At 39.9% G+C, this 22927-nt stretch overlaps 1 protein-coding gene across 1 annotated transcript in view; it reads right to left on the bottom strand.

Annotated features, from left to right (window-relative positions):
• Nucleotides 1-786: 786 nt before the first annotated feature.
• Nucleotides 787-22927, bottom strand: part of LOC127440534 (polypeptide N-acetylgalactosaminyltransferase 18-like) — a 133578-nt gene continuing 111437 nt past the window's right edge. Inside the window, exons 10-11 of the mRNA XM_051697191.1 lie at nucleotides 19017-19181; nucleotides 787-2356 (exon numbers count right to left, since the gene is read on the bottom strand). Of these exons, the coding sequence (XP_051553151.1) occupies nucleotides 2210-2356; nucleotides 19017-19181 (312 nt within the window). The 3' untranslated portion in view covers nucleotides 787-2209. The remainder of the gene's footprint in view (nucleotides 2357-19016; nucleotides 19182-22927) is intronic.

The raw sequence follows: 22927 nt of genomic DNA, 5'->3' as shown, positions 1-22927 counted from the left end.
GTTGGCATTAACACAGCCAAAATGATCGAAAAAACTAAAACGAAAAAGACAAAAATGTCCCGAAGGTCGCACAGGCATTAAAAGAGATAACTCACCCAAAAAAGAAAATTCCAAACCTGTATGACTTTCTTTCTTCTGTAGAGCACAAAATGAATAATTTGGAAAATGTCCAAGCTGTTCTTCTCCATACAATGAAAGCTTGCAGTGAGAATGGACTGCTATGCTCAAAAAAGGTCATAAAAGCAACATAAAAGTAGTCAATATGAATGATATACTATACATTTTCTGAAGCCATACAATAGTTTTGTGTGGGAACAGTCCAAAATTTAAGTCTTCATTCAGTGATAATCTTCCCCTCCATCATAACTGAAATCAAGGGTTCACAAAGTCTTTGAATACATTTGCATTCAGATTACAAAATGTTGATTCATGACAGGTCAAATTTCAATACAGGGGAGTGTTAATGATATTAGAGCTACTGTAGGGCCCTATGATTTCTGTGATGCAGATAACATGGACGGAAAACGTGGGATTGAATCACTAATAATGGAATTAAGAGTAAAATGTTGAATTTCACAGAATTTGGGAAGAAATGAAAGACAACTTATCAATTAATCAGTATCAAATTGTGAAATGGCCAAGTGTAATTAAAAGGGTGCAATTTAATAATAATTATATATATATATATATATATATATATATATATATATATATATATATATATATATATATATATATATATGTAGTTTGCATGTGCTGCAAACTTCTGAATGAAAACAGCTCTGCTCAATTCAACTGGATGTGTGTAATTGAAGACATTCCATAAGAAATATTACTACTGCATGGAAAAAGTTTTGTATTTAATGCAGTAGCAATAATAATAACTAATGTGTAGTACTTTATTTGACAAAAATGACTGCAATGTTTTGCTGAAATTTACTATATTCTCATTTGATTAATTTTAGTAATTCATATAATTAGGCACAGTTGTGATGATAAAAAAAAAAACTTGCATTTAAAATTTAAAATTAAAATGGAAAACACAGATTTTGGATAAAAATAAAACAAAATTTAAAAAGAAAATTCATAGTGCCCTACTGAAAAGGGGAAGATTTTCAATGAATAACATTTTGGTCTGTTCTTCACACAAAGCTATTGTATGGCTATTTTGAATATACAGTAGCGTAAAAAGCTATGTGGACTACTTTTATGGAGCTTTTTTTTAAATCTTTTTATGAACTTTTTGTCTAACTTCTTCTTTTGTGTTCCACGGAAGTATAAAAATCATCCGTGTTCCAGATGGTAAGTAAATGACATAATTTTTATTTTTGGCTAAACTAACCTTTTAAAACATCCCAACAGCTGCAGTCATGCAGAATGACATTCTTCTCTTTTTTGTTTTGTTAATGTACTCAAAGTAGCTTGTGTTTGATGTGCCTGTAAAATACAGTGTGAACCTGAAGAAACACTTTTGTGAACTTTGTCGCCGTATGCCATGTACCTCAGGAACAAACACTGACTTGAACTCCAGAGAAAGTGCAGCTGCTGAACCAAAGCACACACACTGCAAAGAATGACCTAACCTGTCATAACAACTGCAGCTCTGTCTGTGTCTACCAGGACTAACGTTTCAAGATTGTGTGTAGCAAAATCAGAAGAGCAGAAGTCACAAATCTTCACAGCATTTGTTCTTTTTACTGCCATGAATTATAAATACTGAGAATATTTACTTTACATGTAGATATAAAACAGTTGATTGTATCTAGATATGTTCCAACATATTCGCATGTCCAAAAACATACAGTGTTATTTCAAAATAATCGCAACCTACAAACCTGAGACGCTAGAAGAAATGCAGCAAGAACATTGCCAAAGCGTTTGCTACATAGTAGCAATTACAGCCCCAATACAAAACGTGTGCAATAGAGCCAGTACAACCTTCAAGTCAAAACTTCAAAACAAAACCAAGCATTCCTTGCACAAAATAATTCTCGTTACAGTGTAGAACCTCAGAATACACAATGCAATATCTGCCAAATGTGGCTGATCCATATGCACAAGTTCAGTAGCTCGGAAAAATGTTTAACATTTATCATATGATGTCAAAGTCAAATAGAGACATCCAGGTGCTTTGTAGTCTCCTCTTCCCAAATTAATTTATCTTCTGAAATACAGTATATCCAGAAATTTTTAGGTCTCAATGGTACCATCATAAGGTGCTACCAGGCAACAAATTGGTGATGGTCCATTTCTGGCCTGTGCATTTTTGGAGGGTAGGCTGAAATCCAAACTCATTGTCATTGTTCTCCACAAGTTCAAGGCATCGCTTTGACTTGATGTTCTGGATGGAGCCTCCCTGAAGGAAAGAGAGAGAAAATAGATACATTTCATTAAAGTCTCTTCCAGCTGTGCCCAGGCATGTTCCTGTATAGATAGAGCTGTTGGAGCTTCATCCATCTTCCCCCAAGATTCAAATTGATGTAGCATTACCCCTAATACTCCTCACAGTACTGGAATCAAAACTTATGCTGAGTTCAGAATGACACTAGCATACTACTCTCATTAATTACAGTATGCCACATGGCAGAAATATTAGGGGTAGTATGCCATTCTGAAATCAGTTAGATTTCTATAAATGCGAATCTCAAGAAAACATGTCCAGGTAATTTTTGATTATAAATAAAAGATCAGTTAGATTTTGTATAAAGACAATTAAGCCTATTTTTCTAAATGTGATTCTAATCAGATTCCTGTTACTGTAATAAACAGTATTTTTTTTTTTTTTTAAATCACCATAAAATAAATCAGATCAACAAATCCTATCAATTTAAATACTATATTTGGCACTTAAGTATTTTTTATTTTATTTCATTTTTTTACAAAAGGAAGCCTACTGTTCTTAATGGTGATTCTCATTAGATTCCCATTGTTGTAATATATATTATTTTTTACTGCATTACAGTGATAGCAGTTCAACAAATACTAGCAATTAAAATTATATGTATATATATATATATATATACACACTGGCAGCCAAAAGTTTGTAATAATGTACAGATTTTGCTGTTTCATAAGGAAATTGGTACTTTAATTCACCAAAGTGGCATTCAACTGATCACAAAGTATAGTCAGGACATTACTGATGTAAAAAACAGCACCATCACTATTTGAAAAAAGTCATTTTTGATCAAATCTAGACATGCCCCATTTCCAGCAGCCATCACGCCAACACCTTATCCTTGAGTAATCATGCTAAATTGCTAATTTGGTACTAGAAAATCACTTGCAATTATATCAAACACAACTGAAAAGCTATTTGGTTTGTTAAATGAAGCTTAACATTGTCTTTGTGTTTGTTTTTGAGTTGCCAAAGTATGCAATATACTGGCAAGTCTTAAGGTCAATATTAGGTCAAAAATAGCAAAAAAGAAACAGCTTTCTCTAGAAACTCGTCAGTCAATCATTGATTTGAGGAAAGAAGGCTATACAATGCTTGAAATGACAGCTTCATTGAATTCTACTCTCTCAACACCAGTTTCATGTACAACAGTAAAAAGAAGACTCAGAGGTGCAGGACTTATGGGAAGAATTGCAAAGAAAAAGCCACTTTTGAAACAGAAAAACAAAAAGAAAAGGTTAGAGTGGGCAAAGAAACACAGACATTGGACAACAGATAATTGGAAAAGAGTGTTATGGATCTTAACCCCATTGAGCTTTTGTGGGATCGGTTAGACTGTAAGGTGCGAGAGTAGTGCCCGACAATACAGCCACATCTATGGTAAGTGCTACAGGAAGTGTGGGGTGAAATGTCACCTGAATATCTGGACAAACTGACTAGAATACCAAGGATTATTTGCTGCACGTGAGGATTTTTTGATGAGAACACTTTGAAGTTGCACCCAAGAATTTCACACACCATTGCACTTGTGTATATGGCTGTGTGACAATAAAGTGATTTGATTTGATTTGAAGTAGTTTAAGAAGTTCTGAAAAAAAGAATCTAATTGTAATAGTCATTTTTCACGTTATTAATGTTCTGACTATACATTGTGATCAGTTGAATGCCACTTTGGTGAATAAAAGTACCAATTACTTTACATAAGAGCAAAATCTATACATTATCCCAAATTTTGGCTGTGTGTGTATATATATATATATATATATATATATATATATATATATATATAGATAGATAGATAGATAGATAGATAGATACACACACTACCGGTCAAAAGTTTTGAAACACTTGACCGAAATGTTTCTCATGATCTTAAAAATCTTTTGATCTGAAAGCGTACGCTTAAATGTTTGAAATTAGTTTTGTAGACAAAAATATAATTGTGCCACCATATTAATTTATTTAATTATAAATCTAAAATGTTATTAAATTATTACTTTTTTTTTAAATTGATGACTTGTACCAAATAATAAAGAAAAGCAGCCAATAAGTGCCCAACATAGATGGGAACTCCTTCAATACTGTTTAAAAAGCATCCCAGGGTGATACCTCAAGAAGTTGGTTGAGAAAATGTCAAGAGTACATGTCTGCAAATTCTAGGCAAAGGGTGACTACTTTGAAGACGCTAAAATATAACACAGTTTTGATTTATTTTAGATTTTGTTTAGTCACAACATAATTCCCATAGTTCCATCTATGTTATTCCATAGATTTGATGACTTTACTATTATTCTAAAATGTGAAAAAAATTATAATATAGAATGAATAAGTGTTTAAAAACTTTTGACCGGTAGTGTATATATATGGACTGTATAAAATTGCAGTAATGTATAAAGAAAATGAAGCCTTTATGGCAGAAAGAGTAAGACTACTACGGTAGTATGCCACTCTGAAATTTGCCTTAGAGATAGAATCGCGTGAAAACATTTTTCACTCTAAAATCAAAAGAAAGGAAGTTATATATTATATAAAGAAAATGTTAATTATTCTCTAAAATCATTTTTCTAAAAATTCTCATTAGATTACCATTTTTAATATACTTTTTTTTAATACTGTATTACAGTAATTTTTTTAGTTAAATCACCATACATTATAGCGTAAATACATAAAAAAAACAAATTCTACCAACTTAAATAATATATATTGGAATTAAAATAATGTATATAGAAAATGAAGCCTATAATTCTAAATGGTGATTCTCATTACATTTTCATTATTGTGATATATTAAAGTGATTTTTTTTTAAATATTTAAATCAGCATAAATTAAAGCAGTTCAACAATCACTACCAATTTAAATAATATATTCGAATTTCTTGGAATTACAAAAAGAAAATGGAGCCTATTTTTCCTGGTGATTCTCTTAAGATTCCCATTATTGTTATATACATTATTTTGTTTTACTGTGTTACAGTGATTTTTCATTTTTATTTAAATCAGCAGTAATTAACCCTTAAAGCATGGTAATTTTCCCAAACACTCTTATATATTCGGGTCTTTAGAGACCCGGCACTTATATCTATCAAAAATGGGCATAATTGGAAATGCCCAGATAGAGTACAATAATAAAAAAAATAAAATAATTCAAGACAATTAGAAAATAATAAAATAACACATATTTTAATATATTTTGATGACAAATCTACAAAGGGCAAATCTAGAACAGGATTCATTATTTTCACACTGAAATTTCATGAGAAGCAACTGGCTGTCAAACACATATTGAGCTACACATAACACGATCTACACATGAGCTACTCATAACCTGCACATAAATTACACATACGTTACACATATGTATTTTCTCAGGCACTTATTGAGTCTAAATAGACGTCCAACATACATAATTTCAGTAGTACACCCAAATGACAATAGTCATATCATACTGTTCATGTGTTGTACTTGCTGTATACACCGATCAGCCACAACATTAAAACGACCTGCCTAATATCATGTAGGTCCGCATCGTGCCACCAAAACAGCTCTAAGCCATCGAGGCATTGACTCCACAAGACCTCTGAAGGTGTGCTGTGGTATCTTGCACCAAGACGTTAGCAGCAGATCCCAGCAGTACATTGCCCAGAGCATCACACTGCCTCCGCCGGCCTGCCTTCTTCCCATAGTGCATCCTGCTGACATCTCTTTCCAGGTAAACAATGCACACGCACCCGGCCGTCCACATCTAAAAGAAAACATGATTCATCAGACCAGGCCACCTTCTTCCATTGCTCCATGGTCCAGTTCTGACGTTCACGTGCCCATTGTAGATGCTTTCGGCGGTGGACAGTGGTCAGCGTGGGTACTCTGACCGGTTTGTGGCTACGCAGACCCATACGAAGCAAGCTGCAATGCACTGTGTGTTCTGACACCTTTCTATCATGACCAGCATTACGTTTTTCAGCAATTTGTGCTACTGTAGCTCTTCTGTAGGATCAGACCAGACGGGCTAGCCTTCGCTCCCCATATGCATAAATGAACCTTGGGCGCCCATGACCCTGTTGCCGGTTCACCGGTTGTCCTTCCTTGACCACAACTGGTAGGTACTAACCACTGCATACTGGGAACACCCCACAAGACCTGCCATTTTGGAGATGCTCTGACCCAGTTGTCTAGCCATCACAATTCGGCCCATGTCAAAGTCACTCAGATCCTTACGCTTGCCCATTTTTCCTGCTTCCAACATTTGAAATTCCAGAACTGACTGTTTTGGGGGGTGGGGGGGTGTTGTTTTGTTACACTATTTATAGAAGATAGATTGAGGAATCCTAAAGAGGTGTGGGCACAACTCCAAAAAATGGATGAGGTGCAGGGGGTGGAATAAGGTCCCAGGTATTTTAAGACCTGAGGTATGCGTTTAAGGGTTAAAGCAGTTCGAGAAGTACTACAAATTTAAATAATTGTAAAAGTTCCAGCAAGAAGGAAGCGGGAAGTGGGAAGTGGGGTGGCAGTCTAGGTAAATCAGCTTTTTATTCAGCATTTTCAGCTTCACACTCAGAGTTTTGGCTTTTCAGCTTCACAATCGATGTATACACTTTAGCTTCACAACAAATATACACTTTAGCTTCACAACAAATATACACTTCAGCTTCACAACTTCGGGTTTCTCTGTCCCTGACTCTCTCTGTCTCTCCGGCATTCTCGGCAGCCTTTTCAAGCCTGTCTCCTTCATCACTGTAATTAGACACAGGTGTTAAGCATCAATAATCACCAGGTGATGACCCTTACCGCTTCTTCTCTCCCCAATGACAGACACATGACCACATCCCGCTCCACATACCCCCACCGCCCAACTCATGCCCGGGCAACGTCCGGCCTGCTAACCCCCCCCCATTCATGGAGAGGAAGTCAGCCACAACCATCTGTGGCCTGTGGACCACCTTAAATTTGAAAGTCTAAAGTGCCAGGTACCAACGAGTGATCTGCGCACTGGTATCCTTTATGCGGTAGAGCCACTGAAGCGGGGCATGATCAGAGTGGAGGATGAAGGCCCGCCCCAGCAGGTAGTAACGGAGGGTTAGGACCGCCCATTTGATGGCAAGGCACTCTTTCTCGATGGTGCTGTACTTAGTCTCTCTTAAAGAGAGCTTACGATTAATGTACAGCATAGGTGCTCCACCCCCTCCACCTCCTGTGAGAGCACGGCCCCCAACCCCCTCTCTGATGCATCCGTCTGTAAAATAAAGGGGAGAGAGAAGTTAGGAGCATGTAAAAGCGGCCCGCCACAGAGTGCAGATTTCACTCTCGTGAAAGCCTGTTGGCACGCCTCCGTCCATTGGACAGGATCTGGCGCCCCTTTTTTAGTGAGATCAGTCAAGGGGCTTGTGACATCAGAAAAATTAGGAACAAACCTTCTGTAATAGTCAGCCAGCCCCATGAACTGCCTCACCTCCTTTTCGGACTTGGGACATGGGCAGGCCTTATCAATTTGGGGACATACCTGCCCATGACCCAAGTAGAAGCCCAGATACCGTACTTCCACCTACCAAATTGCACACTTTTTTGGGTTTGCCGTGACCCCCGCCCGCCTCAGTGACCTCAGAATGGCTATTAGATGCTGCATATGCCTCTGCGAATCATTACTGTATATAATGATGTCATCTAAATAGGCGGCGGCATACGTAGCGTGTGGCCAGAGAATCTTATCCATGAGGCGCTGGAACGTAGCGGGAGCCCCGAACAAACCGAATGGAAGAGTGACGAATTGGTGTAATCCGAATGGTGTGGAAAATGCACTTGTTTCTCAGGATAATGGAGTTAAGGGGATCTGCCAATATCCCTTAGTTAAATCCAGTGTTGAATAAAATTGAGCTGCACCCAACCGATCGAGCAGTTCGTCAATTCGGGGCATTGGGTACGTGTCAAATTTTGACACCGTGTTGAATTTCCAGTAATCAACACAGAACCGGACAGACCCGTCACTCTTAGGTATGAGAACAACCGGGCTGGCCCAGTTGCTGTACGATTTTTCTATTACCCCCATCGAGCATAACCTCTAATTCATTCCGAATTTTCCCAAACACGTCCACAAACTCGTTTTGCAATTTGGCCACCTCCGTGAGCTGGGACGGTGAGAGGTGGTCTCCACAAGGGATGTGGGTGAATGGGTCGGCTTTGAACTTCACCTCCGGACCGAGCTCCGCCCTCTCCGGAACTAACGTCGCCATGGACACAGGGACTGCCTCTCTCCATAATTTAAGGAGGTAGAGGTGGTAAATTTGACATGCTCCGCCTCTATACGTTCACTTAACCTCATAATCGAGATCCCCGACTCACCGTGTAGCCTCAAAGGGTCCTTGCCACTTGGCGAGCAATTTTGAGCTTGATGTGGGGAGTAATACAAGTACTTTGTCTTCCGGTGCAAATTCCCGTAGCTGGGTACCCCTATTATACAGCTGGCTTTGTGTCTCTTGAGCTTGGAGCAAATTTTGTTGTGACAACTGACCCAGTGTGTGTAGCTTTTCTCGAAGATCAAGGACATATTGAATTTCATTCTTGCTTTGGGAAGGTCCTTCCTCCCATGCCTCCTGTATGACGTCAAGCACCCCACGGGGCTGGCATCCATACAGGTGCTCGAAGGGGGAAAACCCCGTGAAGGCTTGCAGGAACTCCCTGACTACAAATAATAGGGGTTCCAGCCATGTGTCCCAATTCCTAGCATCCTCGTGCACGAACTTGCGAATCATATTTTTCAGGGTTCATTAAATCGTTCCACCAGCCCGTCAGTTTGCGGGAGATAAATGCTGGTGCAAATCGATTGAATCCCCAGCAATTCGTAAAGTTCGCGTAGTGTTCGTGACATAAACGTTGTGCCTTGGTCGGTGAGAATTTCTTTCAGAATCCCCATCCGGGAGATAATTTTGAAGAGTGCCTCCGCAACACTGTGTGCTGAGATGTTGCGTAAAGGCACTGCTCCCGGATATCGTGTTGCATAATCCAGCAGACTAATACAAAGCGATATCCGTGTGCTGACCGTTCTAATGGCCCGACGAGGTCCATACCAATTCTTTCAAAGGGGGCCTCGATTAACGGCCAGTGGATTCATCAACTTTCATTCGTGGCATGCCACACACCATCTGCGTACATCCCCGCGAATTCCCGACTAATAAAAGTGGGCCATTAGACGGTGCAGTGTTCGTTCTTGTCCTAAGTGACCCGCCATAGGATTGTGGTGAGCCGCCTGGAAAAGTGTTTCCCGACGGCTCCTCGGGACTAATAACTGGGTTGTATTTTCATGGGTTTGAGTGTCCTGCATCACTTGATACAACCGGTTCCTAATAATTGAAAAGTACGGATATGTGAGGGCAAAATCCGGCTGGAGCTGCTGGCCATCGGTTACTCTCACTTGGTCAAAGGCATGCCTAATTGTTTCATCACGCGACTGCTCTAGAGGGAAATCCCCCTCTGGGAAATCCCTAAGGACGGGAATGCAGGAGGATTTGAGCAGATGTGGACAGCCCCGGCTCCGCCTCCCCAGCCATCGCGTCACACGACACACACCGAGATTTTTGTTTGCAGGACCCATCCACACATAATGCTTTTAATAATCTCTTAAACCCTGGCCAGTTGGTTCCCAGAATCAGTGGATGGGTGAGGCAGGAGTTAACCGCGGCCTCCACTCTATGCTTTACTCCCTGAAATTGAATAATGGTTGTCACTACCGGATATTTGTGAACATCCCCATGCACACACCTCACCTGTTTTGTACTCAAAGCCCCATCATGAACCAAGCTGTGGTAGATCGAGGTTTTATTACAGCCTGAATCCACCAGGGCTTGGTATGTACGGCCCAGTATACGGTAGGTCCCTGTTCGATCGGGGGCAGTCTGTGGTGTGTTGGGTACCCGGATCCACGTCTCCGCCTCCCTTACTGGACACCAGCTTTGGACATGTCTCGGTTTCCCGCAACTCCGGCAGACCGGCCCAGGCTTCCCGGCTGTACTCGTGGTGGTGGAGACATCAACCTGGGAAGGATGATGGAGAGGGGTAGGGCAGGGGGCTGGCACGTAGTGCAGCCCGCGAAGGCGGGGCGCCGGTTTGGGTGGCACCACTCCCCGTTTCCGGGGAGCGGGTATAGGGCGAGAGGGAGGAGAGGGAAGGGCAAGTGGAGGAGGAGAACCAAAAGGGAGAGAGAGTGAGAGAGATCTGGACTGCTCGCTGGCTTCCGGGTAGGCTGCCATGTGGGCTTCGGCCAACTGGATGCTGTCATTCACTGATGGCACTTGACCCATTCCATGGTTCTTCTGGGCAGGCGAACGGTAAGCTGCTCCATCACCATCAGATTGATGACATCTTCCATCTCTGGCCTTCTCTGGCTAACACCCATCTTTGTCAGGCATCACGGAGCTGCTGGGCAAACGTAAACGTGCGGCCAACTTTGCTCAGCATGAGGGAGCGGAGCCGTTGGCGGTGTTGTTCTGGGGTGCGGCCAACCCGATGCAGGACAGCGGATTTCAGCTTCACGTAGTCCAGGCGGTCCTCAGGTGGTAGATGCTGTGCCGCAAGGCGTTCGTGGGCATCTTCGAGCAATCAGCCACTGCCTCCGGCTGTCCGTGAGCCCAGTGGGCCCTGCACTTACTGCCGCTGCTTTCCAGGGAGGCCCAGCTCGTGGCGCAGCATCTACGTCCTGGGGGACCATCTTGGAGAGTAGGATGTGCGGCTGCTTCGCTGCCTCTGGCGTTGCGGCAGAGGATCCACCTGGAGCCAGCCAGCTCCGGAAGGCCTGCCGATCCTCAGCCTGGGCTTGGAGGAGCTCCTGGTAGTGCCACTCCTGGGCGAGAAGGGCTTGACAATGGGTCTCCTGGATGCTAGCCAGGGCACAGATGAGTTCGTCCAGCATTGAGGTGTCCATGGCGACCAGACTTCTTCCTTATCCTGGGTTTCGGCACCAGTGTAAAAGTTCCAGCAAAAAGGAAGCGGGAAGCGGGGTGGCAGTCTAGGTAAGTCAGCTTTTTATTCAGCATTTTCAGCTTCACAATCAGAGTTTTGGCTTTTCAGCTTCACAATCGACATATACACTTTAGGTTCACAACAAATATAAGCTTTAGCTTCACAACAAATGTATACTTCAGCTTCAGAACAAATGTACACTTCAGCTTCACAACAAATATACAATTCAGCTTCACAACAAATATACACTTCAGCTTCACAACTTCGGGTTTCTCTGTCCCTGACTCTCTCTGTCTCTCTGGCATTCTCGGCAGCCTTTTCAAGCCCGTCTCTGTCATCACTGTAATGAGACACAGATGTTAAGCATCGATAATCACCTGGTGATGGCCCTTACCACTTCCTCTCTCCCCAATGACAGACACATGACAATGTCCCGCTCCACAATAATATATAATTCAGTTTTTGCTGTTACAGCAATGTACAGTAAAAAGAAATTGAAGCCTATTTTTCTTAGGTTTCATTTTCTTTAAGAAAAATATAATTTCTTATCTCTTTCTTTTGATTTTGGGGTGAAACATGACCAGCAAATGTTCTTGCCAGGTTTTGTGAGATTAATCCTCGAAAAGAATGATGACATGAGGAGATTGAAAGTTTGGGTCAAAGTATTCAACAGAGACATCAGGCACATCAAATTGATCTTCTCATCCCTTGTCTACTGTTCTAAAGGCATCCAAAGGCTTGGTAGAGTCACAGCTGGTGTATCTGTGAGGAAACACTGCACATCGTTGCAAGCTTAGACATGAGAGAGCTGGCTAAAGCTACAGAGAAGAATCCGTAGTGATGTCAAGCTAGTGAAAAAGGGACTGGAGGACTAAGACAGGATGGCTGATTACTGCCAGCACTCAGTGAGGAGCTTGCCTGTGGCTTTAACACCTGAGATCACGTGGGCTCGGTACTGGGGACTCTCAGTCTCTTTTTATCTTTGAGAGGTGTCATGGAATCCCATCATTGAGATCAGAAGGTCACCAAATCAAGGCTTTACATTCTTTAACTGTTTTTTCATGAAGGGTGTTATCTGAAGCATTTAATGTACAGTGTGCTGCCTTGAAGTTTATGAGAGCAACAGGACATACAGCACCAAGCATCACAGTTTATTGGGTCAGTGCTCCAGAAGAGCGCAAGGGCATTTTCCTGTGTTTGCACCACTATATTTTGTGTACCACAGACAAAATAAAAAGTTGGGGTTTGAACGAGACGAGGGAAGTATATCACAGGTTACTGACATACAGTATATCAGTCATTTGTATTGCATAAATCAATGTGCTGTTGTGGCTGTTCACATAGTCATCCGACAGATCTGTATCACATGTGTGTGAAAAAAATCTGATTTGGGCCACATTCAGCTGGGGTGTGAATCAAAAATAAGTGCTCCAGAAAACTCAGAATTATCATTGGTTGTACAACATATAGTCCCGCCCCAAACTCATGCCATTAATTTTTTCACTGATATTTTACTTTCTTAAAATAAAGTGTTAGGACAGAAGGATGGCACAAATTAGATGTCTGTATTGTATCGATTTAAAATTCTGTATGTTGATTGGTTGGTCTGTAAGGGAATAAAAGTAGTGTTATCGTACGAGCTAACTCGTACAATTTCTTATGATTTTGGCATGATATTATGCTGGAAAGTGAATGGCGACTGAGGCTAACATTTTGCCTAACATTTCCATTCGTGTCCCACAAACAAAATAAAATCATTCAGGTTTGGAACAAAATCAGGGTGAGAAAATGATGACAGAATTTTAATTTCTGGGTGAACTACCCCTTTAAAATTATTTCTCCTAAATACGGTCTGCAAAGAAGTAAATCATTTGCAGGAAATTGCACACTTCACCAACCATGCAGCTCATTTTAAGAAGTTGCATTTTTAAAAGTACTGTGCAAGACATTTGGGAGGGAAAAAAACAAATGTTTGTGTGTAAATTTGTTACTGCAAAAGAAAACATCCTTGATGAATCAGTATGTGCAGTTTAATTGAAGGTTGATATATTATTGATCATAATAGTCAATCACAGCATCTATAACAGCTATAGGAACCTTTTGTTGCTTTTTAAGTTGAATACATTTTATGAGTAATGTGAGTGTATAACAAGTGTGCTCATTTAATTGTAATATATGAAACAGATGTATAAATAAGAAAGAAAATGATGAAGAGTAAATGTGGGTTGACAGGCAATTTTCACTAGATTCAGTTTGAATAAGTTTGTTATTTTCATTTTTTCAGTTCTTCTAACTTTTAATTTTAGATCCTAAACTCTGTGGTAGAATTTCCACTTGAATTATTGAAGTAGTTTTCCTTCAACAGTTTTCCCTTTCAAGATGTCATAAAAAAAATCTAAATCCTGCTTCTTGCTTTTGGCCTATGAGATATACAGGTGCATCTCAATAAATTAGAATGTCGTGGAAAAGTTCATTTATTTCAGTAATTCAACTCAAATTGTGAAACTCATGTATTAAATAAATTCAATGCACACAGACTGAAGTAGTTTAAGTCTTTGGTTCTTTTAATTGTGATGATTTTGGCTCACATTTAACAAAAACCCACCAATTCACTATCTCAAAAAATTAGAATATGGTGACATGCCAATCAGCTAATCAACTCAAAACACCTGCAAAGGTTTCCTGAACCTTCAAAATGGTCTCTCAGTTTGGTTCACTAGGCTACACAATCATGGGGAAGACTGCTGATCTGACAGTTGTCCAGAAGACAATCATTGACACCCTTCACAAGGAGGGTAAGCCACAAACATTCATTGCCAAAGAAGCTGGCTGTTCACAGAGTGCTATATCCAAGCATGTTAACAGAAAGTTGAGTGGAAGGAAAAAGTGTGGAAGAAAAGATGCACAACCAACCGAGAGAACCGCAGCCTTATGATTGTCAAGCAAAATCGATTCAAGAATTTGGGTGAACTTCACAAGGAATGGACTGAGGCTGGGGTCAAGGCATCAAGAGCCACCACACACAGACATGTCAAGGAATTTGGCTACAGTTGTCGTATTCCTCTTGTTAAGCCACTCCTGAACCACAGACAACGTCAGAGGCATCTTACCTGGGCTAAGGAGAAGAAGAACTGGACTGTTGCCCAGTGTTCCAAAGTCCTCTTTTCAGATGAGAGCAAGTTTTGTACTTCATTTGGAAACCAAGGTCCTAGAGTCTGGAGGAAGGGTGGAGAAGCTCATAGCCCAAGTTGCTTGAAGTCCAGTGTTAAGTTTCCACAGTCTGTGATGATTTGGGGTGCAATGTCATCTGCTGGTGTTTGTCCATTGTGTTTTTTGAAAACCAAAGTCACTGCACCCGTTTACCAAGAAATTTTGGAGCACTTCATGCTTCCTTCTGCTGACCAGCTTTTTAAAGATGCTGATTTCATTTTCTAGCAGGATTTGGCACCTGCCCACACTGCCAAAAGCACCAAAAGTTGGTTAAATGACCATGGTGTTGGTGTGCTTGACTGGCCAGCAAACTCACCAGACCTGAACCCCATAGAGAATCTATGGGGTATTGTCAAGAGGAAAATGAGAAACAAGAGACCAAAAAATGCAGATGAGCTGAAGGCCACTGTCAAAGAAACCTGGGCTTCCATACCACCTCAGCAGTGCCACAAACTGATCACCTCCATGCCATGCCGAATTGAGGCAGTAATTAAAGCAAAAGGAGCCCCTACCAAGTATTGAGTACATATACAGTAAATTAACATACTTTCCAGAAGGCCAACAATTCACTAAAAATGTTTTTTTTTTATTGGTCTTATGATGTATTCTAATTTTTTGAGATAGTGAATTGGTGGGTTTTTGTTAAATGTGAGCCAAAATCATCACAATTAAAAGAACCAAAGACTTAAACTACTTCAGTCTGTGTGCATTGAATTTATTTAATACACGAGTTTCACAATTTGAGTTGAATTACTGAAATAAATGAACTTTTCCACGACATTCTAATTTATTGAGATGCACCTGTGTATATATATATATATATTAAATGCAATGAACACCTGTAAGCCAAATATAAAACCAGATAAACTTGGCATTCACCTTCAGTATATTCAAACTCTGACAACAGACTTTAAAGTCCCAGTGACTTTTGATTAAAAATTTGCAAGACTGAGAGTGATTCAAATAATTTGGCATAAAGCCTTAGTCTATAATAAGTATGGCTGCTCACTGTCAGTTTATTGATGTTGCTGATAGTTTTCGAGCAACAGAAAGTTTTTCAAAGTCATTAATTTCAAAGTATTATGCTAATCATGAAACTTACTGTGGAACTGGAGTTCCTTTCAAAACAGAATTTAAAAATTAAACTGAGAATATTTCTTGACAAATACAAAGAAAACAAAAGAGATATCCATTGACAGATAAACAAATAATTTGTTTTATTTGCCAGTTTATTTTTGTTGCTAAAAAAAAAAAAAAAAAAAAAAAAAAGATTGAATATCTTGTTTGATTTAGATGCTATTGTCAAAATGTCAAAAATGTTATAAAAATGTCTCTTTGAAAGTACTTAAAAGTTTGAGTTTAACCTCATTTCAACCCTAATTTATCATATGCATGAGGCACTTCTCTGCATGTGGCTAAAATTCCCGCAAGCATAAGTTTCCACCTGTTTTCAAAATGTTGCATACAAACTATGTAAAAGTTTAAAAGATTCCAAAGGCTTTAAAGTGATTCACTGAAGCATAAGAATTTAACATGGCGGTGTGCATCCAACTGTGGATATACTGTAGTTTAAACATAAAGGGCACGACTACATGTGTGTGCATAGTTTGGCTCAAACTTTTCTGCATCACTGCCTGAAGTCCACCGGAATGGTTTCTCACATTGCCAGAGAACCAACCTTGTTTCCAGACCAACTAATCAATCAAATATAAAGAATTAGTCAGCTGACTGTTATGATATTAGGCCCTGGCCTCTTACTTCAAGATTAAGAGGTGAACCAACTTGGGATTTTTCTGTGAACGTACAGTATTGATCCAATTAGGTTCACTGTTGATGCGAGTGTATGTGTGCGCATGCCTGCGTGTGATTGTGATTAGACTGAAACATTGCCTGCAGCTATAGCAAAAGGTTCACACATTAACACAAAATACTGTTAAGAAAGAAAACGGAGGCTAGATTCACACCACAGCCGAATGTGACCCAAATCTGATTTTGTGCTCAAATCTGATTTTTTTTGTAAGCTTTTTCACATGACATTTTAAATGTAGCCCATATCAAATACTGGTCTGAACAGCCAACGCTCTGAAACTGACCCGCATGCGTTTAACACTCCCTATGCATGCGTATCAAACTCTGGCATGTTCATCATTATTAATTATAATATAAATAACAAATTAAATTGCATGTTTTTTTAAGCAGATAGAACACTTAAAGGGATAGTTCACCAAAAAATGAAAATTCTCTAATCATTTACTCACCCTCATGCCATCCCAGACATGTATGACTTTTTTCTTTTGGTGAACACAAACAAAGATTTTCAGAAGTATATCTCAGCTCTGTTGGTCCATACAATGCAAGTGAATGGGTGCCAAAAATTTTAAGCTAAAAAATGCACATTAAGGCAGCATAAAAGTAATCCATAAGACTCCAGTGGTTAAATTTATATCATCAGAAGCGAAGTGATTGGTGTGGGTGAGAAACAGATCAATATTTAAGTCCTTTTATACAATAAATTCTCCTCCCTGTTCAGTAGGTGTCGATATTCATGAAGAATGCGAATCGCAAAAAACAAAAGAAGAAGAATGTGAAAGTGGAGATTTATAGTAAAAAAAAAAAGGACTTAAATATTGATTGATTTCTCACCCATACCTATCATATCATTTTTGTAGATAATGATTTAACAACTGGAGTTGTATGGATTACTTTAGTGTTACATTTAAAGTGCTTTTGGAGCTTCAAAGTTTTGGTCACCATTCACTTGCATTGTATGGACCTGCAGAGCTGAAATATTCTTGTTAAAATCATATTTGTGTTCAGCAGAAGAAAGAAAGTCATACACATCTGGGATGGCATGAGGGTGAGTACATGATGAGAATTTTTCATTTTTGGGCGAACTATCCCATGCCTATATTTCTAATAATGGAGCAAGTGATGAAGAAAGACCATCTTGATGGACAACGTATGTTTAAATAAAGTATTTTGCCTTCGTATGGTGCAATATAATTATCATCGGAGCTCAAGTGTGTAATTTTACTTAAGAGCGAAACACACCATAAAATCGAAGGACAGCAGGAAAAACAGCATAAAATATAATGGTAAAAAATGTTGTTATAAATTTATATTTCCATCTTTAAAGCACATATTTTACTACATGTAGTCCAAACGAATTGCTAAACCCAACAATTGAGCCTATAATTTTTGAATAACTGATTATGCAATTAAAAGTAAAAAAAAAACAACAAAAAAAAAACATTTATCTATGCCGGAAATCAAGTGCGCAAATGAAAAATGTTAAGTCAGATTGATGTAAAAATCAGATTAAATCTGACCTGGCTGATCACACTGAAGGCAAATTGGAAAAAAAAACAGATACGTAGCCGATTTAATTCCACATATGAAAGTGGCCCAGATCGGATTTGAAAATGTCAGATTCAATGCACTGTTGTGGCTGTTCACATGATCATCCAATCAACAGATCTGTGTCTCATGTGTGTGAAAAATTCTGATTTGGGCCACATTCATTTGCGGTGTGAATCAAAAATAAGTGCTCCAGAAAACTCCCCCATTTATTATTGGTTCTACAAACATAGTCCCATCCCAAACTCATGTCATTGTATGAGGCACCGTAGCTGTGTTTGGCTGGACGGGCTACTCAAACAGACAGAGGAATGTTTTGATAGTGCCACCAAGTCACAGTGTTATACTTGTAGGTGAAATCTTACTTCTGACTTTGTGTAGTAAGCTGAGAAAGAACCAATCACGACTCTTAAGGGTATAAAAAGAACCATTATCCTAACTTCATTCCCACAATTCAGCCGGCATCCCAGAGAGTAAAACCAGTTTACCCTTTCCCTCATGGATTATTTACATTATATGAACATGTAGACTCATATAATGGCATGAAATCCCACTGTGTGGGGGAATAATTGAGAAAGAGAGAGTCGTTTATGTGTTTGCACTTCACAGATGACCGGAGCGGAGGAATTTATGACTCCATCTGACCTTTGTGTGCTCTAATTAGAATTCTGGAAGAGAACAAATGACCAAATGCCCCTCTCCAAAGACTACACACACAACTTTTTAAAAATAAACTCTTATACACTGTTAATTTTTCCTTCTGTACCAATATTCCTTTTAAAGAACTTGTTCACCCAAAGATGAACATAATGTCATCATTTATTCACCCTCATGTTGTTTTAAACCTGTATGACTTTCTTTGTTCCATGGAACACAAAAGGAGAAATTTTGTGGTCGCTCTTATCCATGCAATTATAATGAACCGAGACCGGAGCTTTCAAGCATGAGAAAGTGCTAATGCACTCATGAAAAAGTCATTTGGGTTTGGAATGACAAGAGGGTGAGCAAATTACAGGATTTTAACTATTCCTTTAAAGTTTGTGGTATGAATTCTCACTCAAATGAAAATGCAGGTTGCACAGCAAGTGGAGCCATCATGTATTTACCTGAGTAAAACGCCAGTGGAGCTTCATGCGTTTAGCCACAGCGTAGCTGCACTCAATGAGCCGCAGCCGGCTGTTCACATCCACCAGGCACTTGTTATCATCATCGTCAATGGTTGGGCTTAAGATGCCCAGGAATAACTGCTGAGTGCTGGTGTAGTATACATTCTGCAATGACAGAGCAGACTCATGAATAATAAAGAAAAACTGTGACAGAGAATGGAAGCAGACAGTCACTAAGTTTGTAGGCCACAATGAAAGATGACAAAGGAGAGGAAAATTAACCTTTCAATAAGATACAATTCTCTAAATTATATTAACTGTTACTGATTGCCTTACAGAATTTGTGCACACAGAATTCCGCAGAAAACTCTGATGCGTGCCCCAATTCTATGGAAATCTGCAAGTCTGTTTGTTTATTAAATATTTAGCTAATTTGAATATATCTTCAGGAGTCATTAAGACTGTAGCACTCTAAACTCAAGTTCAGCACAGTTTTATTTAAAATCCATTCTACAAATTTCAAACTAAGTTTAAAAAAAAAAAAAAAAATCTGATTCTGTCTGGGCCAAGACTAATCTAAACACACTGATTCATCACTGCATTCGTGTGCACAACGTGCATTTCTCTGAATTGTTAAAAAGCTTAATGTTGCAAACAAACAACATTAACACACACACACACACACACACACACACAGACACACTAGAAAAAATAAATAAATAAAAAATCAGACATGACTACATTTTCCCTAATGGAAATCTTGCAATTAACACTTTACAAATATAGCTGCCACAATTAAGTAATCGTGAAATCTCAATTACTTTTTCAATGAATTCAGCAGCCCCACTTAGTGTAAATAGATCTAAGAGTAGGCAAAAAGATGTAAGAGAGAAGACAGGGCCAGATGTATGGGCAGGGGTGGGCTGAGCTCTCCCAAATGTGAGTCTTGCCCACCCAAACAAACATTTGACAAACATAGTATTACATTTAAAAAAATATATATTTTTACGATTTGTGCATTGATTAAAAGCAGTCTGGGGGTGGCTGTGTGTTGCAAATGTAACCAGTCCTGCTCGACCTGCCCCATGCGGGATTTGAACCGGCGATCCCCGGCATAGGAGTCAGACGCGCTAACAAGGAGGTTATAAAGCCATGGCCCCTAGCGGGTGTGAGGTTTACATATACTGCACAGCTATCACGTACCAGCTGGCTCCTGTTACACAAACACTGAGGTTGGGCTGTAGACTGCCCCAACCAATCACAAAAAAGCACCAGAAATTTTTAGTATTTTTCTATTTTTGTCATTGGCCAAAAGCAATAACACACTCAAGAAGCGGCTGCTGAAAACCAGCGAGTCAGAGACAGTTTTGCGAGCGACAACTGTAATAAGGTATATTTTTGTGCAATGCATTGGTTTTTAGTGCCCATAAAGAAGGCTGCTGGTGTCTCTAGCAGTGACCATGTGGCTGCAGTTAATGTACAACTGGCTCCCTCTTCCCACTCATCAAATGTCTCCCTCCACCTCAGCTCCCCAAAATCATGCTTTTGATCCTAAATTCCATGGATTTGATCCTACATCAAAAGTGAGGAACAAATTGGGATTTATAAAGGCAGAAACTGACATGAAAATGCTACGCATGTCATCTGACAAGCATGGGTACAAATGTGTTTTGTGCTTATGCTCCGGTGTGCCAGTGCACGCTGACTTGAGTTTTTTATTTTAGTAATGCAAATACGAGTCAGTGACTGACTGAATTTATTAATGAGTGAGCACATTTACATGTAAAAGAATACTCTGATATGAGTCAGAATGTGGTCTTATTTAGAATACGTATAAGTAAATGTTTTATTTTGGATATCCTTTTTAACAGAATATTTATTTATAGCCCTATCTGCATGCTTCCATTATAAATTACATTTGAGACCTACAAAATAACAGGCAGGTGTAATATGCGGTATGTAATATGTCAAGCATATTTTTGGAGCGAGGAGAAGGAAAGATTATAGTTAAACATAGCTAAATCAATATTCAGATGGTTAAAAAGCACCACAACAGTCTAATAACTCTGAGGGATAAATTCATCCCTCAACCTTGTTTGCTGTTGTTGGGGACAAAAACGAATGATTTGACTAAATAATGGCAAGAGAATAGCGGGAAAAGAACGCACATGCAGTTTATACAGAACACGATTGCCATGTAGACAATGCATATTTCATTATATGTAAAAGAGCATGTAAACCTCTTTTTGAAATTAAGGTTTAGCAAGAATATGGACATTGGTTGAAGAATGGTGTGGATAATGAAAATGAATAACTGATGAGTTGCTGAATAGGCTGCATTATATGGGCAGAAACCTGTAGCTCCACTCACTTTTTTGCACCAAATTTGCCAGTTCTTGCTGTGAGATGTTACCCCACTCTTCCACCAAGGCACTTGCAAGTTCCCAGACATTTCTGGGGGGAATGGACTTAGCCCTCACCCTCCAATCCAACAGGTCCCAGACGTGCTCAATGGGATTGAGATCCGGGCTCTTCGCCGGCCATGGCAGAACACTGACATTCCTGTCTTGCAGGAAATCACGCACAGAACAAGCAGTATGTCTGGTGGCATTGTCATGCTGGAGGGTCATTTCAGGATGAGCCTGCAGGAAGGGTACCACATAAGGGAGGAGGATGTCTTCCCTGTAACGCATAGCATTGAGATTGCCTGCAATGACAACAAGCTCAGTCCGATGATGCTGTGACACACCGCCCCAGACCATGACGGACCCTCCACTTCCAAATTGATCCCGCTCCAGAGTACAGGCCTCAGTGTAACACTCATTCCTTCGACAATAAACGCGAGTCCGACCATCACCCCTGGTGAGACAAAACTGCGACTCGTCAGTGAAGAGCACTTTTTGACAGTCCTGTCTGGTCCAGCGAAGGTGGGTTTGTGCCCATAGGTGATGTTGTTGCTGGTGATGTCTGGTAAGAACCTACCTTACAACAGGCCTACAAGCCCTCAGTCCAGCCTCTCTCAGCCTATTGCGGACAGTCTGAGCACTGATGGAGGGATTGGGCGTTCCTGGTATAACTCGGGCAGTTGTTGTTGCCATCCTGTACCTGTCCCTCAGGTGTGATATTGGGATGTACCGATCCTGTGCAGGTGTTATTACACGTGGTCTGCCACTGCGAGGACGATCAGCTGTCCTTCCTGTCTCCCTGTAGCGCTGTCTTATGCGTCTCACAGTATGGACATTGCAATTTATTGCCCTGGCCACATCTGCAGTCCTCATGCCTCCATGCAGCATGCCTAAGGCAAGTTCATGCAGATGAGCAGGGACCCTGGGCATCTTTCTTTTGGTGTTTTTCAGAGTCAGTAGAAAGGTCTCTTTAGTGTCCTAAGTTTTTATAACTGTGACCTTAATTGCCTACCGTCTGTAAGCTGTTAGTCTTAACGACCGTTCCACAGGTGCATGTTCATTCATTGTTTATGGTTCATTGAACAAGCATGGAAAACATTGTTTAAACTCTTTACAATAAAGATCTGTAAAGTTATTTGGATTTTTACAAAATTATCTTTAAAATACAGTGACCTGATTAAGGGACGTTTCTTTCTTTGCTGAGTTTATGTCAGGATATGTTTAACAGAGGATTAAGTCAGCGCAGATATTGACTAAATTGTTATATGTCTGATGTGTCACAGAGGCTGTGCCAGATGAGTCAAAGATTTAAAAGGAAGCGTGCTAATTGTGTTGTTGATTTAATTTCCTGTGATGTCCATGTGTGAACAAATGAGCCAGAAACACCAGTGGCATCTGTCTGAAACAAGCACAATCACCAGCCATCACTCCAGATGGCCTCCCAGCTCAAGCCTTGTTAACTGACACGTTAGTGTGTATGTTTGTGAGTGTGACAGCACGTGTGTA

The sequence above is a fragment of the Myxocyprinus asiaticus genome, chromosome 1 (genome assembly GCF_019703515.2).
Source record: "Myxocyprinus asiaticus isolate MX2 ecotype Aquarium Trade chromosome 1, UBuf_Myxa_2, whole genome shotgun sequence".
NCBI lineage: Eukaryota > Metazoa > Chordata > Actinopteri > Cypriniformes > Catostomidae > Myxocyprinus > Myxocyprinus asiaticus.
The sequence above is the reverse complement of the archived record's forward strand: the minus strand, read 5'-3'. Positions and strand labels throughout refer to the sequence as shown.